Here is a 17,269-nt window from a genome sequence, read left to right on the forward strand (position 1 = left end):
TCTCAGAAAAAATGACTAAAAGTAGTTTAAGCTAGTTAAACATACCAGTCAAGTTGAATTAATACATTAATGTTTTATGTTGTGCCACAGGTCAGGACACAAGGTTATACCTGCCATTCCACAGCAAATTCAATCTCTGCCAAGCTGTCAGAGGGTACCAAGTGGAAGGCTGGTGCTTCCACACAAAAATTCAGGGCTAGTCACCTTGGTCAACCTCTTGTAACTCCTAGCTAAACTGAAGAGGGATATTGGCAAAGTAACAGATCCTTCGTATATCCCTTTATCCAGAGGATGGGAGGCCAGAAACTATTTTAGACTGTAACATGCTGACTACTCAGTGGCAAATTTCGAGCACGTCTGTCCCATTTAATGCTGAGCTACAAAACAATGACACTACATTACATACTGAATTCTTTCTTAAAGCTGGAAAGGTTCGAGTGTGGTTTATTATACTTTAGATTACATTTCCAGACCTTTGCAATTGCTGCAATGGATTTAAACCAGCAGAGATAAAGAATGGATTTATTCAGAGTGGAGTGTGAGGAAAGCAGACAGCATGCCCATCAGAAGCAAGGAAATGAAGGCCACATTTAATAATGCTATTGAGAACTAATTTCTATTTAGCACAACACTTTAGAGGAGAATTGGTCAAGTGCTTTTCCAGTGAGCATTTGAGCCAGGGTTCAGTAAGGACATAGAGTACAATTGCAGGTCTGTACTTAATTAGCTTAATTATGGCAAAGTAACTGTAGGGGCATTAAGAATTTGCCCAGTATTTGTAACAGGTCTGGTTAAGCTCCTGTTGGAAATTAATGGAGATCAAGGAAAGCTTAGGCTTGGTTAAGGCACCCGAGTGTTTAACCTGTGGCAGCATTCTATCCAGTCTCAGACCTGAATAATGACAATTGGGTGAAGGAAGGAATAACCAGTAAATGAGTAAGCTCAGGTCACATCGGAACAGCACCTGATCAGGCAAATGGGGTATGTCATCATGCAAGTGGCCCAGCCCAGCACAAAAACAGTTGACTTCTCAACTGCAGCAATACAGTCGCATGATTAACTCTCCAGACAGGAAGTAAACCCCAACCTGTTTACTAATGCCTGATGTACTTTGATAAGGCTGAAAGAGGTTGCACACAGAATGTGTACCAGATTAATGATGATTTGAATTTTCATAGTAAACAATACATCACTGCTCTGCTGAGCTGGTTAAATGATCATGGGGAGCAAGCACCAGTCGTTAAAGGTCATAAAGTGATTGGCCTGAGAAAAGACCACTCAACAACCAAATAAGAACTTACTCCTGCTCCTAATTCGTATGAGCTTAACTGGGTGCTGCGGAAGTTATAACTAAACTTATCCAGGGAAGTCTGATTAATATTTCTTCAATGCTCTCAAGTTTCTTAGCCTCTTGGCAGGGATCAACTCAGACACACCACCAGCTCCTGCGTGCTTGGATTCCCTGGATGTGAGATCAGAATCTGTGTTTACTAGAAACTTGTGACAAAAATGTACATTTTATCACGATGGATCATCACCCTGCAAAGATACAAGGTCATCCAACATTGCCGTGGTTCTCAAAACAAGAATGCTGACACACTATTGCCTCAGGAATTAATGATGCAGCTTTGTTCTGCAGAAGCGTAACATCGAGGAAACTAAAACTCAATTAGTGAATGTGAAGGGGTGCGGGGGGACAAAAAGAGAACGAACTGATGTGACAAGTATGATCCATTCTTGTCTGTTATCAGTTTCTTAGATTGTAAATAAAGCTGGATTTAACTCAGAAATCACACCTGGTTTAACTCAGTACAATGCCATTAACTGTTGTTCAGTTGATCACAGGTCTGTTTGCCTGAGAAGATACCAGTGTTCTAAATACAAATAATTTGTTCAAATAGGTGCCCAACTGACAGCTTTTTCAGTTTAACAGATAATTTGAAATTCTGCTTGGCTGGTTATTGCTTAAGAGGGACTTAACACCCCGTCTCTTAAAATCCATGAATTTGATCTTCAATTTTAAAAGATAACTAATGCAATCTCTGAAGAGAATAAATTATGCATCCACTTAAAATGGATAGAACAAGGTACTTTCTAAATGGTGAAAAGCTAGAACCTGTACAAGTCCAAGTAGATGCACCAAAGTACCAAGAACATGTACAGAAAAAACAAAACAAAAAAGGTTAATGCAATGCTGGCCTTTATATCTAGAGGACTACATTAGGAGGTAGAAGTCATGCTTCAGCTATATATAAAGTTCTGGTTAGAACATACCTGGAGTACTGAGAGCAGTTCTGGGCACGAGATATATTGGCCTTGGGGGAAGAGTTGCATAGATTTACTTGAATGCCAAAATTACCAGGAGGTTACAGAAACTACTGGAATTTAGAAGGTTAAGAGGTGATTTAAGGAGAACGGATATGGCAGATGGAAAGAAACTACACCCACTGGTTGGGAAGTCTAGGGCTAGGAGGTATAGTCTAAAAATTAAAACCAAGTGTTTGAGTGAAATTCAAAAATAATTTCTGCATACAAAGGATGGTAGAAGTTTGTAACTTTCTTCTGCAAACAACGACTGATGCTAGATCCGATGCTAATTTTAAGATAGGGATAGATGGATTGTTAACCAAGGGTAAGAGAGACATGTGGCAAAGGCAGGTAAATGGAGTTAGGTCGCAGGTCAGCCACAATCTCACTGTATAGCAGAACAGGCTCAAGGGGCTAAATGATCTACTTCTGTTCCCATGTTCCATTGTAGGCAAAAAGGGTCATACAATCAAAAAAATTGTTCACTAGAGTTGTACAACATTGATGAGACGATAGCAACATAATGACTAAATATATTTCAGCTATTATTCATTTGTCTATTTACTAGGCTCAAAATGTGAAATGAATTCCAAATAAAAAAGTTTGGTCACATCAAGCCTTAGACTGAAAAATCCTGCAGACTGATAATTACTTCTGCCTGTCTCCATTTTAAGGTTTTTTTTTTAAAAAGAGAAATGAGAAACTAGTGATGCTAAAAATCCTTATTTTCTCATGCTTTTGTGTGAACCTCTTGCCTTCTCACTTCCCCGATCCACTGTGTCCTTTATATATCTTTGGATGTAAAAATCATCACATAATGCAATGGTTTATTAAAGCTTTATGATTTAACGAATTATCATCCTCCAACCATATAAAAAATATCTGACATCTTTTGTTCCAAGTGGCGCTACACACACAATGTCAGAACCCACCTTCGCTCTTTACAGATACTGACCCATTTCATTTTGGTTATCCTGCACATGCTACACACATTACCTAGATATCAGGGCAAGTGAATACACTCTACAAAACAAAGAGCAAGGGTGGAAGCACAGACATCAAAAAGAGCAGTGAGTAAAAAGGGTAAAAGAACCCTAACACTAATTACAGTCCAATTCTGTCCGCATCCAACATCCTTACATTCTGCAGAGGTAGTTGAATAGCTATCAGAAGGTGGCGGTGTTTGTGTATTATCGCTCAGTCAGAATTGCTGTGGCAACATGCACTTTTTACATGTGGATTGTAGTCTGGAGCTATGGATAGTGATGGTAGAGGTTCCAACTCTATTTTCAGGAGGAATGTTAACTAATTTCCCAACCCACATACACAGTGCATTTGCTCGCTGACCGCATGGGGGAAATTATCCGTTTCAACATTAAATACCAACTAGAAAACTTCCTTTGGCTAACTAACACTACCTTTGGTTGTTCACTTTGTTATTCATTCTACTCTTTGGTTTCGACCACTCTATTCTTTTGCCATCATTTTCCTGCATTTCCTGCAGATGTCCATGATACAGATACCAGGCACTTGGCCCAAACGGCCACCTTCCAGCTACAAACGCCTGCATATTCAACTGTGCATAGGTGAGCCTGACCCTGCGCTCTTATCCTCATACAACATTCACTTTCCGGGATTATGGGATAGTGATCAAGAACTGTAACCAGGTCTTAAAAAAAATTCCAGGAGCACCAAGACCAACACTACTCAGGATCTGGCTGAACTTATCACAAACCTCTGACCCTCACGGTCTGCATGGCTCAGCCACTCACTGCCTTGACCAAACAGTTGTGTAAACTTAATTAACCTGTCTTTTAATTAAGAATTGTTCACCAACTTCCCTAAAAGAATACATGAACACTGGCACACTGAAAGACTGTTATTTAAGAAAATAAAAATCACCAAAACTGGCACAAAATGGTACTGTAGAAAGGCTACTTCCAGACTCTACACAACAGGCTTGCTCAGTGATTAAAATCCTGAACTCCAGCCACGTGGCAAGTCCATGCTCCAAGATTACCAATCATGACGAGATCAAGAGATTCATGTACTGTCAGTGAGCTAACCAGATGACATTCAAATAGTGGGTGTGTTCTGCTTAATGCCATGACACCCTTACAGCTATGCATCATATTTTCATTTGTCATACACTAAAGTTGGATAAACATTAACTTTAGCATGAAAATACTGATCAAAAGATTATCTTTGTTCCAACTGTGAACCAGCTCTCCTCCTCCATCCCATTACTGCTTCCACAAAACAGATTTACAGATGATGAGACATTATACAAAGACACAGTAGGTGGAATTGGGGGATTGTAAATCATTATTATCGTGGGCAATAGCACTTAACAGCAACTTTCCTGTACCCAACAGTATAACCAACAGTATAACCAACATACATACCATTTTTATGGAAGAAACCAGTAAATGTAAGTTGCAGATGAGCTGTCAAACTGGGGAAAAATTGAAAAAAATTAATTCCCTGTAGCTCAGAAATGTTTGTACACAAACAGCAATGCATTACCTAACACATCCAGTCAGTGCAATCCACCTTGCATGGCGATTAACCTTTGTAATAGCACCATCAACGGCTGGCTTTGCAACTCTTAACTTGATACTGACAGGTTCTGCTCCCACTCTACAAATTAAATTATAACAAATATACTTGGCAAGTATGAAAAATAGTTACACTTAATAGTCTAATAAGAACTCCAAATAAATTCCTGGTAAGTTCAATAGTCTCCATCTACCCAATTTATACATCACAAAGGAACAGACTGGCCTAGAACAATGAGGTCAGCCACACTGACTAGATGCCAAGGTAGGAAAGTTAAGGTACTGGAGGGATTAGTTTTGGCCTTCTGGTTTTTAAACAAAAGAAGTAAATTCAGGGTTAAAGAGAATTTACTATACTATTGTTTATTCAGAGAGCAACTAGTTAAGCTGCAGTCTTTTTCCAAGTTCTAATACTGAATAAGCCAATTCTACATTAGATTTTATAGTTAGCAAGTCCTGATCAAAAAAAAGTACACATTATTCACATGTCCATTCTTGACCTTCCTTGCTTTCTACAAATACATTGTGTCAGAACAGCTCTCCATCCTGACTTCCTTTCCCATCCCTGCATCCATAATCATTAGTTTGAGCAAAATTAGCTTCAATACAGTATAGTTTACTGTAATGAAAACTGTAAAATTAACAAGGGAAACTGGATTTGTTCTTGACCCACTTTTGATTATTAAAAACAAAATCAGCATTTGATCATACTTTCACATTACAAATCAAAAGCAACCAATGAAAAGCAGCAGGTTTCTGGTGTATGATTAGGACTTAAAACAATACTTCCAAGCTCCACATTGATTAGTTCAGGTCAGGAAAATGAGTTTCAGCAAGGGCTCAATGCATGTAGAAAATGTAATTCTCTACTACTAGCTTTCTCTACTCACCCAAAAGCATTGACTCATCATAGGGGTAAAGTTCCACAGGTATCAGTTGTTCTCTGGCATCTTTTACAAGTGACTACCACTCACACATCAGCTTTGACAAAAAGCATTGACAGTCAAGTGTGGAGGACATCATAACTATATCTGTTCTTGTGCATTATGGACATGTTCAATTTTGTCTGGGGAGATTGCTCAGGGTCCAGCAAAGTGTCTAGCTTTCGGCCTATTGTCATACGACAATATAACTTTTATCACTGATCCATTATTACGCAACCTCAGAACCAGCAGTTATGTTTTTTCAAACTGTCAACAACATGAGGAAGAATGTTCTATTTTCAATGGGTGATGGGTGACAAGGCTAATTAATTGCTAATTACTAGAGAGGAAGGGAATTTTCAGGCGCTGATATTCTATTTTTTTTTAAATACACAATTACCTTGTGAAGTAAAAATGTTTCAGTTGGCACTGTTACACCCAATATGGCAACAAAATTAGAAATATTGGCAGAAAAATAAAAGTGTCAAGCTTTTTAAAAAAAATCCCAAAGATATTTTCAATTAGTGGGGGTAATTCATAATTTGATTATACCCTGGAGGAGTTCCTCATCATGAAGCAACACTTTTTACTGTTAAAATACAATGTAATTCCTAGCATAAAAACATTTTGAACTCAAAAATAAATGGGGTCAGATGTGTTTGAGACCCACAGTTTAAATTAGGATTTCAGAAATAAAACTGGCAACTGATGACTACAAAATATTACATGTGAAGTAAGGGAAAAGTGTAGTGTATTATGTATAACAAAGGAAAAATATTCCCCAATTCCCAAGAGTTCCAGCCTATACACTGTTCCCACTGGCTGTTAATTAACTTCAACATATCTAGGTTTGCCAGCCAATTAAGCACATTTTACCATTTAACAGATTTGGCATATCAACAGTTGAATGGTTCCTTCTCTAGGCTCTCTTCCCCAACAGCGACCAGTTTTGATTACAACCTCTGCAGATGGATAGTGGAAAACACTATATAGACCAAAAAACTGGAGACTAAATGTGGAAAGGTTACACTGAATTAATATTAAGAATCAAGCAACATTACATATCAATATGCACAATATTTTCACTCATTATGAAACCAACTTACCTGGGAGATTCCTGCTCTCCCCTCATCTTCTCTACTTTGGCCAGCATATCATTCACTTTAAAAGTTTTCCTGCGGCAATTTAAAAAAGTATACATTTAGCATCAGACGTTGGTACAGAAAGTTAACTAGGCTACTAAATCTTGGTGAACTTCCCTCCGATTACCAAATTCACCACTCAGCTTATATTTTGCCTGTTTGAACAGTGCAATTTGGAAAGAAAACTTATCCTTTCATGACCACAGGGCTTCCCAAAATGCTTTATGGCCAATGAAATACTTCTGTAGGCACATTTGCAATATAGGAAACACAGCAGCCAATTTCTCCATAGCCATCTCCCAAAAACCAGAGAGATAATGACAGATAATCTGCTTTGTGATGTTGATTGAAGGATAAATATTGGCCAGGACACCAGGAATAAGCTCTTCTTTGAAATAATGCTATGAGATCTTTTATATCCACCCAACAGGGCAGATGGGGCCTCAGTTTAACATCCAAAAGGCAACTACAAATAACAGGAAACACGACAAGTCTGAAACAAAAACAGAAAATGCTAGAAACACGCAGATCAGTTAGCATCTATGGATGAAAGACAGCTAATATTTCAGGCTCCCATCCATCAGAACCAATTGAACATTTTAATAATTGGAATTTACAACCTGTTTGAATTTGAGGGAAAGAATGCACAAGTGAGATAGTGCCGAAATAAAGTACTGTACTGTCTAGTCCCTCGAGTCTGCTCCATCACTCATTATCATGGCTGATCTTGGGTTTCAATTCCATTTTCCCATCTGCTCCCCGTATCCCTCAATTCCCCAAGACCCCAAAAATGTCCGTTTATCCCAGCCTTAATAGGTATTCAACAATAGAGCACCCACAAACTTCTGGGATAGGAGGATTCCAAAGATTCACAACCCTGTAATTTCTAATCTCAGTCCTAAATGATCGGCCCCTTATCCTGAGACTGTGCCCCCGTGTTTTAGACTCCCTGGCCAGCAGACACAATCAAACCCTTTTAAGAATTTTGTAGGTTACAATGAGATTGCCTCTCATTCTTCTGAACTCAAGAATATAAACCCAATTTACCCAGCCCCTCATCCCAGGGACCAACCAAGTGACCCTTTGGAGGCAGTACAGCAATGCAAGTATATCCTTTCTTAAATGTGAAGACCAAAACTGCACAGAGTATTCCAGATGCGGTCTCACCAAAACCCTATACAATTAACAAGACTTCTTTATTTTTGTATTCCAATCCCCTTGAAATAATGGCCAACATTATGGGGAGGTAATAGCATAGTGGTATTGTCATTGGACTAGTATCCCAAGGGCTCAGGGTGATGCTCCAAGCACCCGGGTTCAAATCCCAATTCAATTTAAATTCAATAAAAATCTGGAATTGAAAGCCTCAGTAATGGGACCATGAAGCTTGTAAAAACCCATCTGGTTCACTAATGTCCTTCAGAGAAGAAAACCTGCCATCCTTACCTGTCTGGCCTACATGTAACTACAGACCCACTGCAATGTGTTAAATGCCCTCTGAACAAGGGCAATTAGGGATGGGCAATAAATGCTGGCCTAGCCAGCAACGCCCACAACCGATGAACAAATTAAAAACATGCCACTTGCCATAACTGCTTGCTGCACCTGCATGCTAACTTTCTGCGTTCCTTGCACGATCACACCCAAGTCTCTTTGAACATGAACACTTACAAGTTTCACACCTTTTAAAACATATTCTGCTTTTCTGTTCTTATGACCAAAGTGAATAACTTCACATTTCCCTACATTATACTCCATCTCTTTGCCCACTCACCTAACCTATCTATATCTTTTTTGCAGCCTGTGTCCTCACTACACAATCTTACCTTCCCACCTAGCTTGGTATCAAACTTCCTGATACATAAATGGCTTGGATGAAAAGACAGAATAATGTAGATTATAAATAGCTGGGGCCCCAGCACTGTTCCTTGCACTCCACTATTCACTGCCTGCTAGCTTGAAAAGGCCCTGTTTATGCCCACACTCTGCTTTCTATTTGTTAAGTAATCCTTTATCCGTGCTAAAATATTACTTCCAACTACATGAGTCCTTATCTTGCTCATTAACCTTGTGTGATACCTTGTCAAAAGCCCTTTGGTAGTCCAAGTATGCTACATCTACTGGTTCTCCTTTGTCAACCCTACTAATTAAATCTTCAAAAAATTCTAATAAAGGTCAAAAAAGGATTTCCCTTTAGTAAAAGAACGATTAAAATCTATCCATGGAGTACAGTAACCTGTAACCCCACTTATCCAAATATTAGAGTTATTGTTCTTTTCACTTGGCTATTTCTGGCATAACGTTTTTGTTTAAATTTGTCTTCAGTCTCAAGCAAAAAGTTTCAACTCTAAATATGGCAGGTCCATTTCGTAACCCTGGCCGCAACTGTGGTGCTAAGAAATGATGCAACCATCCAGCTTTTAAAATACAAATAGACATACAATTTGATTACTTATTAGCTAAGTAGCAAAACAACTATTTCAGAAGATGATGGTTGGAGCATAGAAACTCCTTTACAGTACAGACCAAGAAGCAGGGGGATGCCAAAATTAGACTACACCACTGACTAGAGGATGTATTTAACTTACATTTATACAGGCAGGTTCAGTTGAACTTCCTAGCTCACATTTCTATAGGTAGTAGGAGGAGCAACTTGGTTGAGAAATTAAAAACATACTGGACACATTGTGTATTAAATCTATTGAGTATAGTTCCTAATATATAGGAAGCTTATACAGGCCAGAATGTTCAGGTTTTATCCTTAAACTATGGTGAGTTAACAGGTTTCAGTCATGGAGCAATAGGGGCACTGCCTCAGCAAACCCCTGGGAGAATTCATGCAAGATAGGTGTGCAAGATTGGAACAGGCTCAGATGTGAAATTAAACTCCTTGCTGGCATTAATAACCAAAGACACACAAGAATAGCAAAGTATCAATGTCCAGGCAGCACCAGTGAAACCACACCCCAGAAGAGCACCAAAATCCTCAGCCGAGAAATGAAAGACGACAGGCTCTGGCTTAAATTCCTGTTTTCTGATATTCCACTGGTATTAAAGTCAGCTAAATCAGTCTCCAGCAACACTGAAGTCCCTAGCTCATAGATGCAGAATTGTTCTGTCAAATTTCAGAAAAGGGTTCAGTAAAAGTATTCAAATGGATTTGGCACTCTTGCACCCTTATACAAAATAGGAAAGTTTGCCAATGCCTAATGAGATTTGTAACTACAGATTTACTTAATAATGAAGTTAATGAAGATAACTAACTAATTTGAGTTGATAACTTCCACAGGTAGCCACTTCAAAACTACACCTGTCATGGATATATTACACCTCAACAGGTGAACTGGCCTTTCATCTCATTGTTATTTGCGAAACCTAGCTGTTTTCAAAAGTATAATTTCCGTTTCATGACCCATGTACAGAGACTATAAATGCAACATATGCAGTCAGGAAGAGATTGGTCGGTGGGGGGGGCGGGGGGGGGGTAGATAGATAAAGAGGCTATACTGGGGAGGGCCCTCACAGACAGGAAATTCCAGTGCATGGGGCCGAGGCAGTTAAAGCACAACCAGTGGTCAAAGTAGCTGTACAAACAGTCATGACTTAGCAGTTACAGAGAGAGAGAGAGAGAGAGATGGAGAGCATTGGGACCATAGAGTGATTTAAACAGGTGAATGAGTATCTTCAAATGGAGAAATTAGGAGGTTGGAAGCCACTGGATAGAAGGAGGATAGTGTGGCTGGCCATGTTAAAAGCTGCAGTGAGGCGGTGGGATAATGCAGGCTCAGTGAACATCAGTGGACCTTAGTTACTGTCAACCTAGGTACCATGGCGGGGAGGAAACTTAAGAAATTTGAGAAAGATGGGTAGGGATTTGCGAAGGAACACATTCGAAGACTTTTATGCAGGGAAACCTGAAAAAATGGCACTGTTCATGTAATCACTATGTTGATTTCTTTGTAGAAACTGTCAAAGCAGGAAATACTAAGCAGGTTCACTGGCTTTTAAAAGGTAGAAAATCCTCATCAGAACCAAAAAGGAATGCAGGTGATTCCCTTTACAATTCAAAAAAATTGGAAAGGTGAAACAGCAAGTAAAGGATTCGTGTCAAATGTGAATTAGCACAAAAGGAACAGTTAACAAGTCTAGAAGTCTGGTCAGATGAGAAAACTGTGCCACGTGGATCATAATGGGTTAAAATGCATTTAATTCTTTGCTCGTAAGTTCTCCAACCTCTCCTGAAAGTGCCAACTCTTGTTCAGATATGGCACCTGAGACACTGGCACCTTAGACTGGGAGCGCCAATAGGCAAGATTTGAAAAGCATCACTGCCAAAGCCCATGCCTGCCCTCATCCAATAACTACATTTACAGCAAGAGCCAGTGAGCTGAGCCAACAACCAGGTGCATATCCACTGCCCCAAACCAGTACATGTCAATGGTAACATAATCCAAAACAAAACACAACCTCAGCAGCAACCATTTTTGAAGGCAAGATCCATCTTTGTACTGCGGTACCACAGTGGACAAAGCATTTACCCATTGCAGCAGTATTTGTCAGCAGTTATAAATACTCAATATTAACTGCTTACAATGAGCCCTCAGCCCAATCATCTTTCTTCCATCATTACTATGACCTGTCTGAATCACATCCAAATGAGTACAGTCGTAGGGATGAGTCAACATGCCCTTCAAAAGAGAAAAAGGTACTAAGGCTATCATTTCTGGGTCCTGCTGTAAACCCTACCACCTTACACACACACACCACAACCACCTCCAGCCATAAACTTTGTCCAAACCAGATGATACAAAACCTCAGTGTGTTGTTCGACTTTGAATTGAACTTCAAACCCATCAGTCACCAATTTGTGGTGTCAGCCACTCTTGGTAAAACATGCCAGAGTCAGAAAACTGGTGATTCAAGCCCAATTCAGAATTTGGGCACAATAATCTGGACCGACTCTTCAGCTGGCATTGAAGGATTTTCACATTGTCACAGATGTCGTTTTTTGGATGAGGCACTAAACCATGCAAGCTCTCTCAGGTGGCAGGAGATCCAATAGCATTACTCAGAGGGGGGGGAGAAATTCACCCACTTCCTGAGTAGCATTTATTCTCCAACTAACATCAGAAACAAAATTGACTGGGCATTGTTTGAGAGATGTTACTGCAAGTTGTGCACAGCACATTTAGTTGCCAACCAATAGTGGCTACATTTCAAAACTAATTAATTGGCTGTAAATCACTTCAGTGCAAAAGGACATGAAAAGCACTACATAAATAAAAGTCTGTTAATTCCTTCTTTTTAACACATCCAATACTTTGCCAAAACCCTTATCCCCTCCAGACTGGATTGTTACAATTACCTCCTTCCAAACCTCCCACTAACTTCAAAATACTGTCTTCAGCAAGTCGTTTCCAACTTCACTGACCTGTATTGATTTTGTATCCAAACATTATTAAAATCTTTATCTTCAAATGCCCCAGTGGTCTCAATCCCTTGCAACCTACTCCACTGTTAGATACTCTCCCATACCCTTTGGTCCACTGGCTCTAGCTTTATATACATCATCTTTTCATTGGTGATCAACTTTAATCCATCTTAAACTTTATTGCATGAAATTCTGTGTCTAAATCAGTCCCCAACTTTAAAACACTCCAATCTTTTCCCTCAAGCTTTGATAAATCTCAAGTACTATACTGTGGCTCACTATCCTGTTAAATCTTTTTTTCTTCACAGAATGCATGGGAATATTTTCTAGCTTGAAAAGATGCTTTGTAAATCGTTACTGCTGTTGATGTGTTATTAATTCCTCTCCTATACAGCAGCACCATGTAATTTTGCTGAAGTTCAATCAGAAAAGACTCAAGAATTGCACACATACAGAAGAGGCCAGGCTTTTTATTGTCCAAATAAAAGGATCAGGACAGTATGCAAAAACAGACAGTAATGCAGAGCAGTTTAACTGAACCTGCGTGAGCAAGTCAAAATGTCTGAACAAGATGGATACTGATCCTTAAACTCAAAAAGTAAATTAACCCACATTAAACAGCCCAAATTGTTTAGCCATGGCAAGGAATTGAAGTGTTAAAATCCTGCATACCACAATTTTAAAAAGTGAGTGTGCTGTGACACAGACATGAGGTGCCAACCTACAGTCCGTCCATCACCTATTATTAATTTACTACAGTCCTACTGCCTTGTGCTAGCTAATTCAATGACACATGCCAACTGCAAATCCATTGTTGTCTCACAATACACTCTGTCCCTCCCCAAATTTCCTTCTCAACCAATCCAGCTGGGTAACATTTATTGGTAGGTTGAATGGCTCCACGGTAGCACAATTTGTACCACTGCTGGAATGAAGAGTGAACTTTACTTTGTTATTTTTGTTTCCTGTGAATAATCAGACCTTTACTATATTAAAAAAAGGGCTCATCAAGTATTTTAGACAACACTGTTATTTACAACACAGTAAAAGCAAAGTGACACAAAGAAAGCATGGCTATGTCAAATAACCTTGCAGAACCGGCAATGCCGGAACTGCAGTTTCACTCTGATAAAATTGTAAACGGATGTAGTAATGCACAACTTTAATTTTAGTTAAGATGTTAAATTCAGGGCTATGTACACGGCACCAATTTTGATACATTGATTACACTTGTTTTCAGGTATGAGGCAAATCTAGTAAAACATTCTCAAGTTTAAAATATTCTCTGCCTCAAACCCAGAAAGCACTGCAAAATGCAATGCCTTTGCATATGGCAAAAATTAATTCTCGACCGAATTCAGTCAGATCCCCTCAAAATTAGCTGGTGTCAATTGCCCCAGAATTTTCTTTAAACAAGTTAGGTAATTTCCAACTGACAGGGCAGCTTCCCACCAGTGATGTAATTCAGTGCATCCTAAAATTGTAGTGACTGTGTGCAGGAGTATCAGCTCCAAAATTTACATCTTTTGCCAAGCATTTAAAGCTTAATTGGGCATGATGTTCCATGGTGCAGACAGTGATGGCTTGATGTACTTCTGATTTTAGTTAGTGAGCACCTAAGCCCACAAGCTAAGATGACTCTGAAAAACCAAGCTGCACTATTTGTGCAATAATCACAAACATGCATTAGTCTGGTGCACAGCAGTGCGCAAGGCTTCTTTGCCCCAAATGAAACAAATCAGGTTAGGAATAGTAAGACACTCATAGGGGGCATTAACCTCAGATGGAAGCCTGTTTCTGTGCTGTGTGCCCAATGCAATTTTATGCTGTATATCCTATGCAATTTTAATGACCCACAGTCAGGTCCACACCCTGTAAATTTGCAATTTAATTTATACTGGACCAAGTAAAAAATAAGTCTTTGGAATTAAAGATAAGTTGAAAGATAGTTATTTTTCCTTTCAAATGCAAAAACCTATAGCTGAGAAGTAAGGTTTCATGCAGCAATTTCTGGAGCTATCAAGTTAAAATTGAACAAAATTGAAGTTTTTTTGTGCAAGAGTATAATTTAGTACTTTGAGGGGGCACAGTAGCAATCTATGTATCCTTTAGTTATATAATTCAGGGGTAAGTAAGCCTAACATTTGTGCCACACAAGTGCTAGGCGATGACCATCGCAACAAGAGAGAATCTAACCATTTCCCCTTAATGTTTAACAACATTACCATTGCTGAATCCTCCAACATACAGGGGGGAACCATTGACCAGAAACTGAACTGGACCAGCCACATAAATACTTGACTGGAAGAACAAGTCAGAGGCTCCAAGGGAATTCTACAGAAAGTAAGTCATTCCTGACTCCCCCAAAGCTTGCTGAATGCACAAGAGGAGTGTAATGGAATACTTTCTAGTTGCCTAGGTAAGTGTAGCTCCAACACTCAACAAGCTCGACAAAGCTAAAAGCAAAATGCTGCAAATGTTGCAAATCTGAAATAAAAACAAAAAATGCTGAAAAACTCATGTCTGGCAGCATCTGTGGAGAGAGAAACAGAGTTAATGTTGAGTCCGTATGACCCTTCTTCTGAGATAAAGAAAAGTAGAAATGTGATGGATTTTATCCTGTTTAATAGGGGCTGGAGCAAGATAGAAAGCAGGGATAGTTGTGAGCTAAGGAGAGATTGACCAAGGTGTCATGGACACAAGACAAAGGGAGTGTTAACGGCAGTGGTAAAGACTAAAGAAGGTGCTGGTAGTGGCATAAAGGTAACAGCAGAACGTGTTATTGGCAGAACAAGCATCAATGCTCTGAAAGCACAACATAGAAACCAGGGACATAGCTCATGGTCTGAAGGGCATGTCCATCTCCTCCATCTTTACTCCTTTTTTAATGCAATTGTTATTTTTTTTTTAAAAAATTTTGATTTTTAACTTTTTGACTTTTTCTCCAACCCCCTCCCTCCTCAGGGCCACCTGTCACTGGTTTCTATATCCCTGCATTCTATCTTGCCCCACCACCTCTTAAACAGTATAAAATCCATCCCATTTCTATTTCTCTTTAGCTCTGAAGAGTCATACAGACTCAAAACGTTAACTGTTTCACTCCCCATAGCCCGCTTGATCAGCAACCCATTCACCACCTTAAGTACTCAATCGCTCCATCACTGGCACACAGTGGCAGCCGTGTACCATCTACAAGATGCACTGCAGCAACTCGTCAAGGCTCCTTCAACACTCCTTCCAAACTCACAACTTCTACCACCCAGAAGAGAATGGACAGCAGGCACATGGGAATATCACCTTCACTGTCACTGGATCAAAATGCTGGAGCCCCCCCCACCCAACAGAATTGAATGTACCCAGCCCACATGGACTAAAGTCAGCTCACCTTCTCAATGGGTAATTACGGATGGACAATAAAATGGTCTTGTCAACACTTAAATCCCATACTCTTGTTGGCTGTAATTCATTTCCTCAGGAGGAAGTGAGAGAACTCACATGGCAACCAAATGACAAGTGACAAGTTGCAAAATATTTACAATCTTCTTGGCAAGAGTTTTTTTGGAGATTGGCTTAAAATCCCTTTATATAGATGGTTTATGTACAAAAACAGGCAGAAACAATGAAAACATTTTGTGACATCAATACACAAGCTTATTCATTTCCACCTGTCGCATCAGTACTTTCAAAGTATTGAAGTTTATGGCATGGAGAAGAGAAAATTAATTCTGAACAATGAGAAAAATCTTCACCCTTCCAGCAGCCTAGGGTTAAGTCAGGAAGCAACTCGCCGCAAAGCTCAGAATCCTTCTCAATCCAGACAAGTCCTGCAGCAGTTAGTAATGAAAACAAAAAAATCAATCCCAAACACTATCTTTAACTCTAGAATTAGCTACTGCATGATTAGAATTTTTACAAGTCAGTTTTCCATCATTTCATTCAGCACAGAAAATAAACTGACCCACAACCCATAGCACCAGCTTCTGAAGAGTCTGCTGCTTCAATTTACTGCATTGATCCAAATGCCAATGTTATTTTTGCATTGCCCAGATCCTCAAAACTACCTTAGTCTCATTTGGCTAGTCAGTAACCGTACCTATACACTTGAGTACTACTTTCCACTGATAACATAATTAGATCCAACTATCTAGAGATCCCTCTAAAAACAGGCAGTCAATCAAAACTTCACAAAACTCAGTGACTAGTTGTCAAATTCAGCTGTATGAACTATCTACTGAAGTACACTTAGTCACCATCTGCATTACAGATTGGAAAAACAAGAATCCCCTTATCACGCATCATAGTGCACAACTGGAGATTGCAAAGCTACACAGATTGCAACTTTGACGTGACTGAAGCCAAATGAAACAAGAGCATTTGCATGCAAGTTGTAAATTGCTAAGCATCTAAGTCAATTCAAGCCGAGTTCTGGGTAACTTTTAGGAGCAAATTGTATACAATGCTTTGAAAGCATTCATCATTGTTTGTTTACAAAGAAACAGAATACTTTGAAACTTGATGCAAAATATTTCTGTACTAAGGCAATAGTTATTAATGAGATGGGCTGGGGCAGAGTTACTGAGATATTAACATTGAAACATTCAGACTGCTGGATAAGACATTGTAATAAATGCTTTTTCCACTCGAGTCAAAATACAACCTGGTCAAGACACCTCAGACACTGACTAAAGGTCGACCTGAAATGATAACTTGCTCCTTCCACAGATGCTACCCAACTTGTCAAATTTTTCCAGTAGCTTTTGTTTTTAAATACAAGTTACACATGCGCTAGCAGACAGGTGCTATGATTCAGCAACATGTCCATCCTGCTAAATCACGATGCCTTATACTAATGTCAAAAGTTGAAACGTGAAAGTGGCTTTTAGTGGAAACCTACTGTTGATTGCCAGC

At 39.3% G+C, this 17,269-nt stretch overlaps 1 protein-coding gene across 1 annotated transcript in view; it reads right to left on the reverse strand.

Annotated features, from left to right (window-relative positions):
- Positions 1-17,269, reverse strand: part of LOC144667616 (polycomb protein Suz12-like) — a 47,316-nt gene that overhangs the window by 18,874 nt on the left and 11,173 nt on the right. The window contains exons 4-5 of the mRNA XM_078529080.1: positions 6,895-6,963; positions 4,713-4,762 (exon numbers count right to left, since the gene is read on the reverse strand). Of these exons, the coding sequence (XP_078385206.1) occupies positions 4,713-4,762; positions 6,895-6,963 (119 nt within the window). The remainder of the gene's footprint in view (positions 1-4,712; positions 4,763-6,894; positions 6,964-17,269) is intronic.

Source organism: Cetorhinus maximus, chromosome 24 (assembly GCF_964194155.1).
Source record: "Cetorhinus maximus chromosome 24, sCetMax3.hap1.1, whole genome shotgun sequence".
Lineage (NCBI taxonomy): Eukaryota > Metazoa > Chordata > Chondrichthyes > Lamniformes > Cetorhinidae > Cetorhinus > Cetorhinus maximus.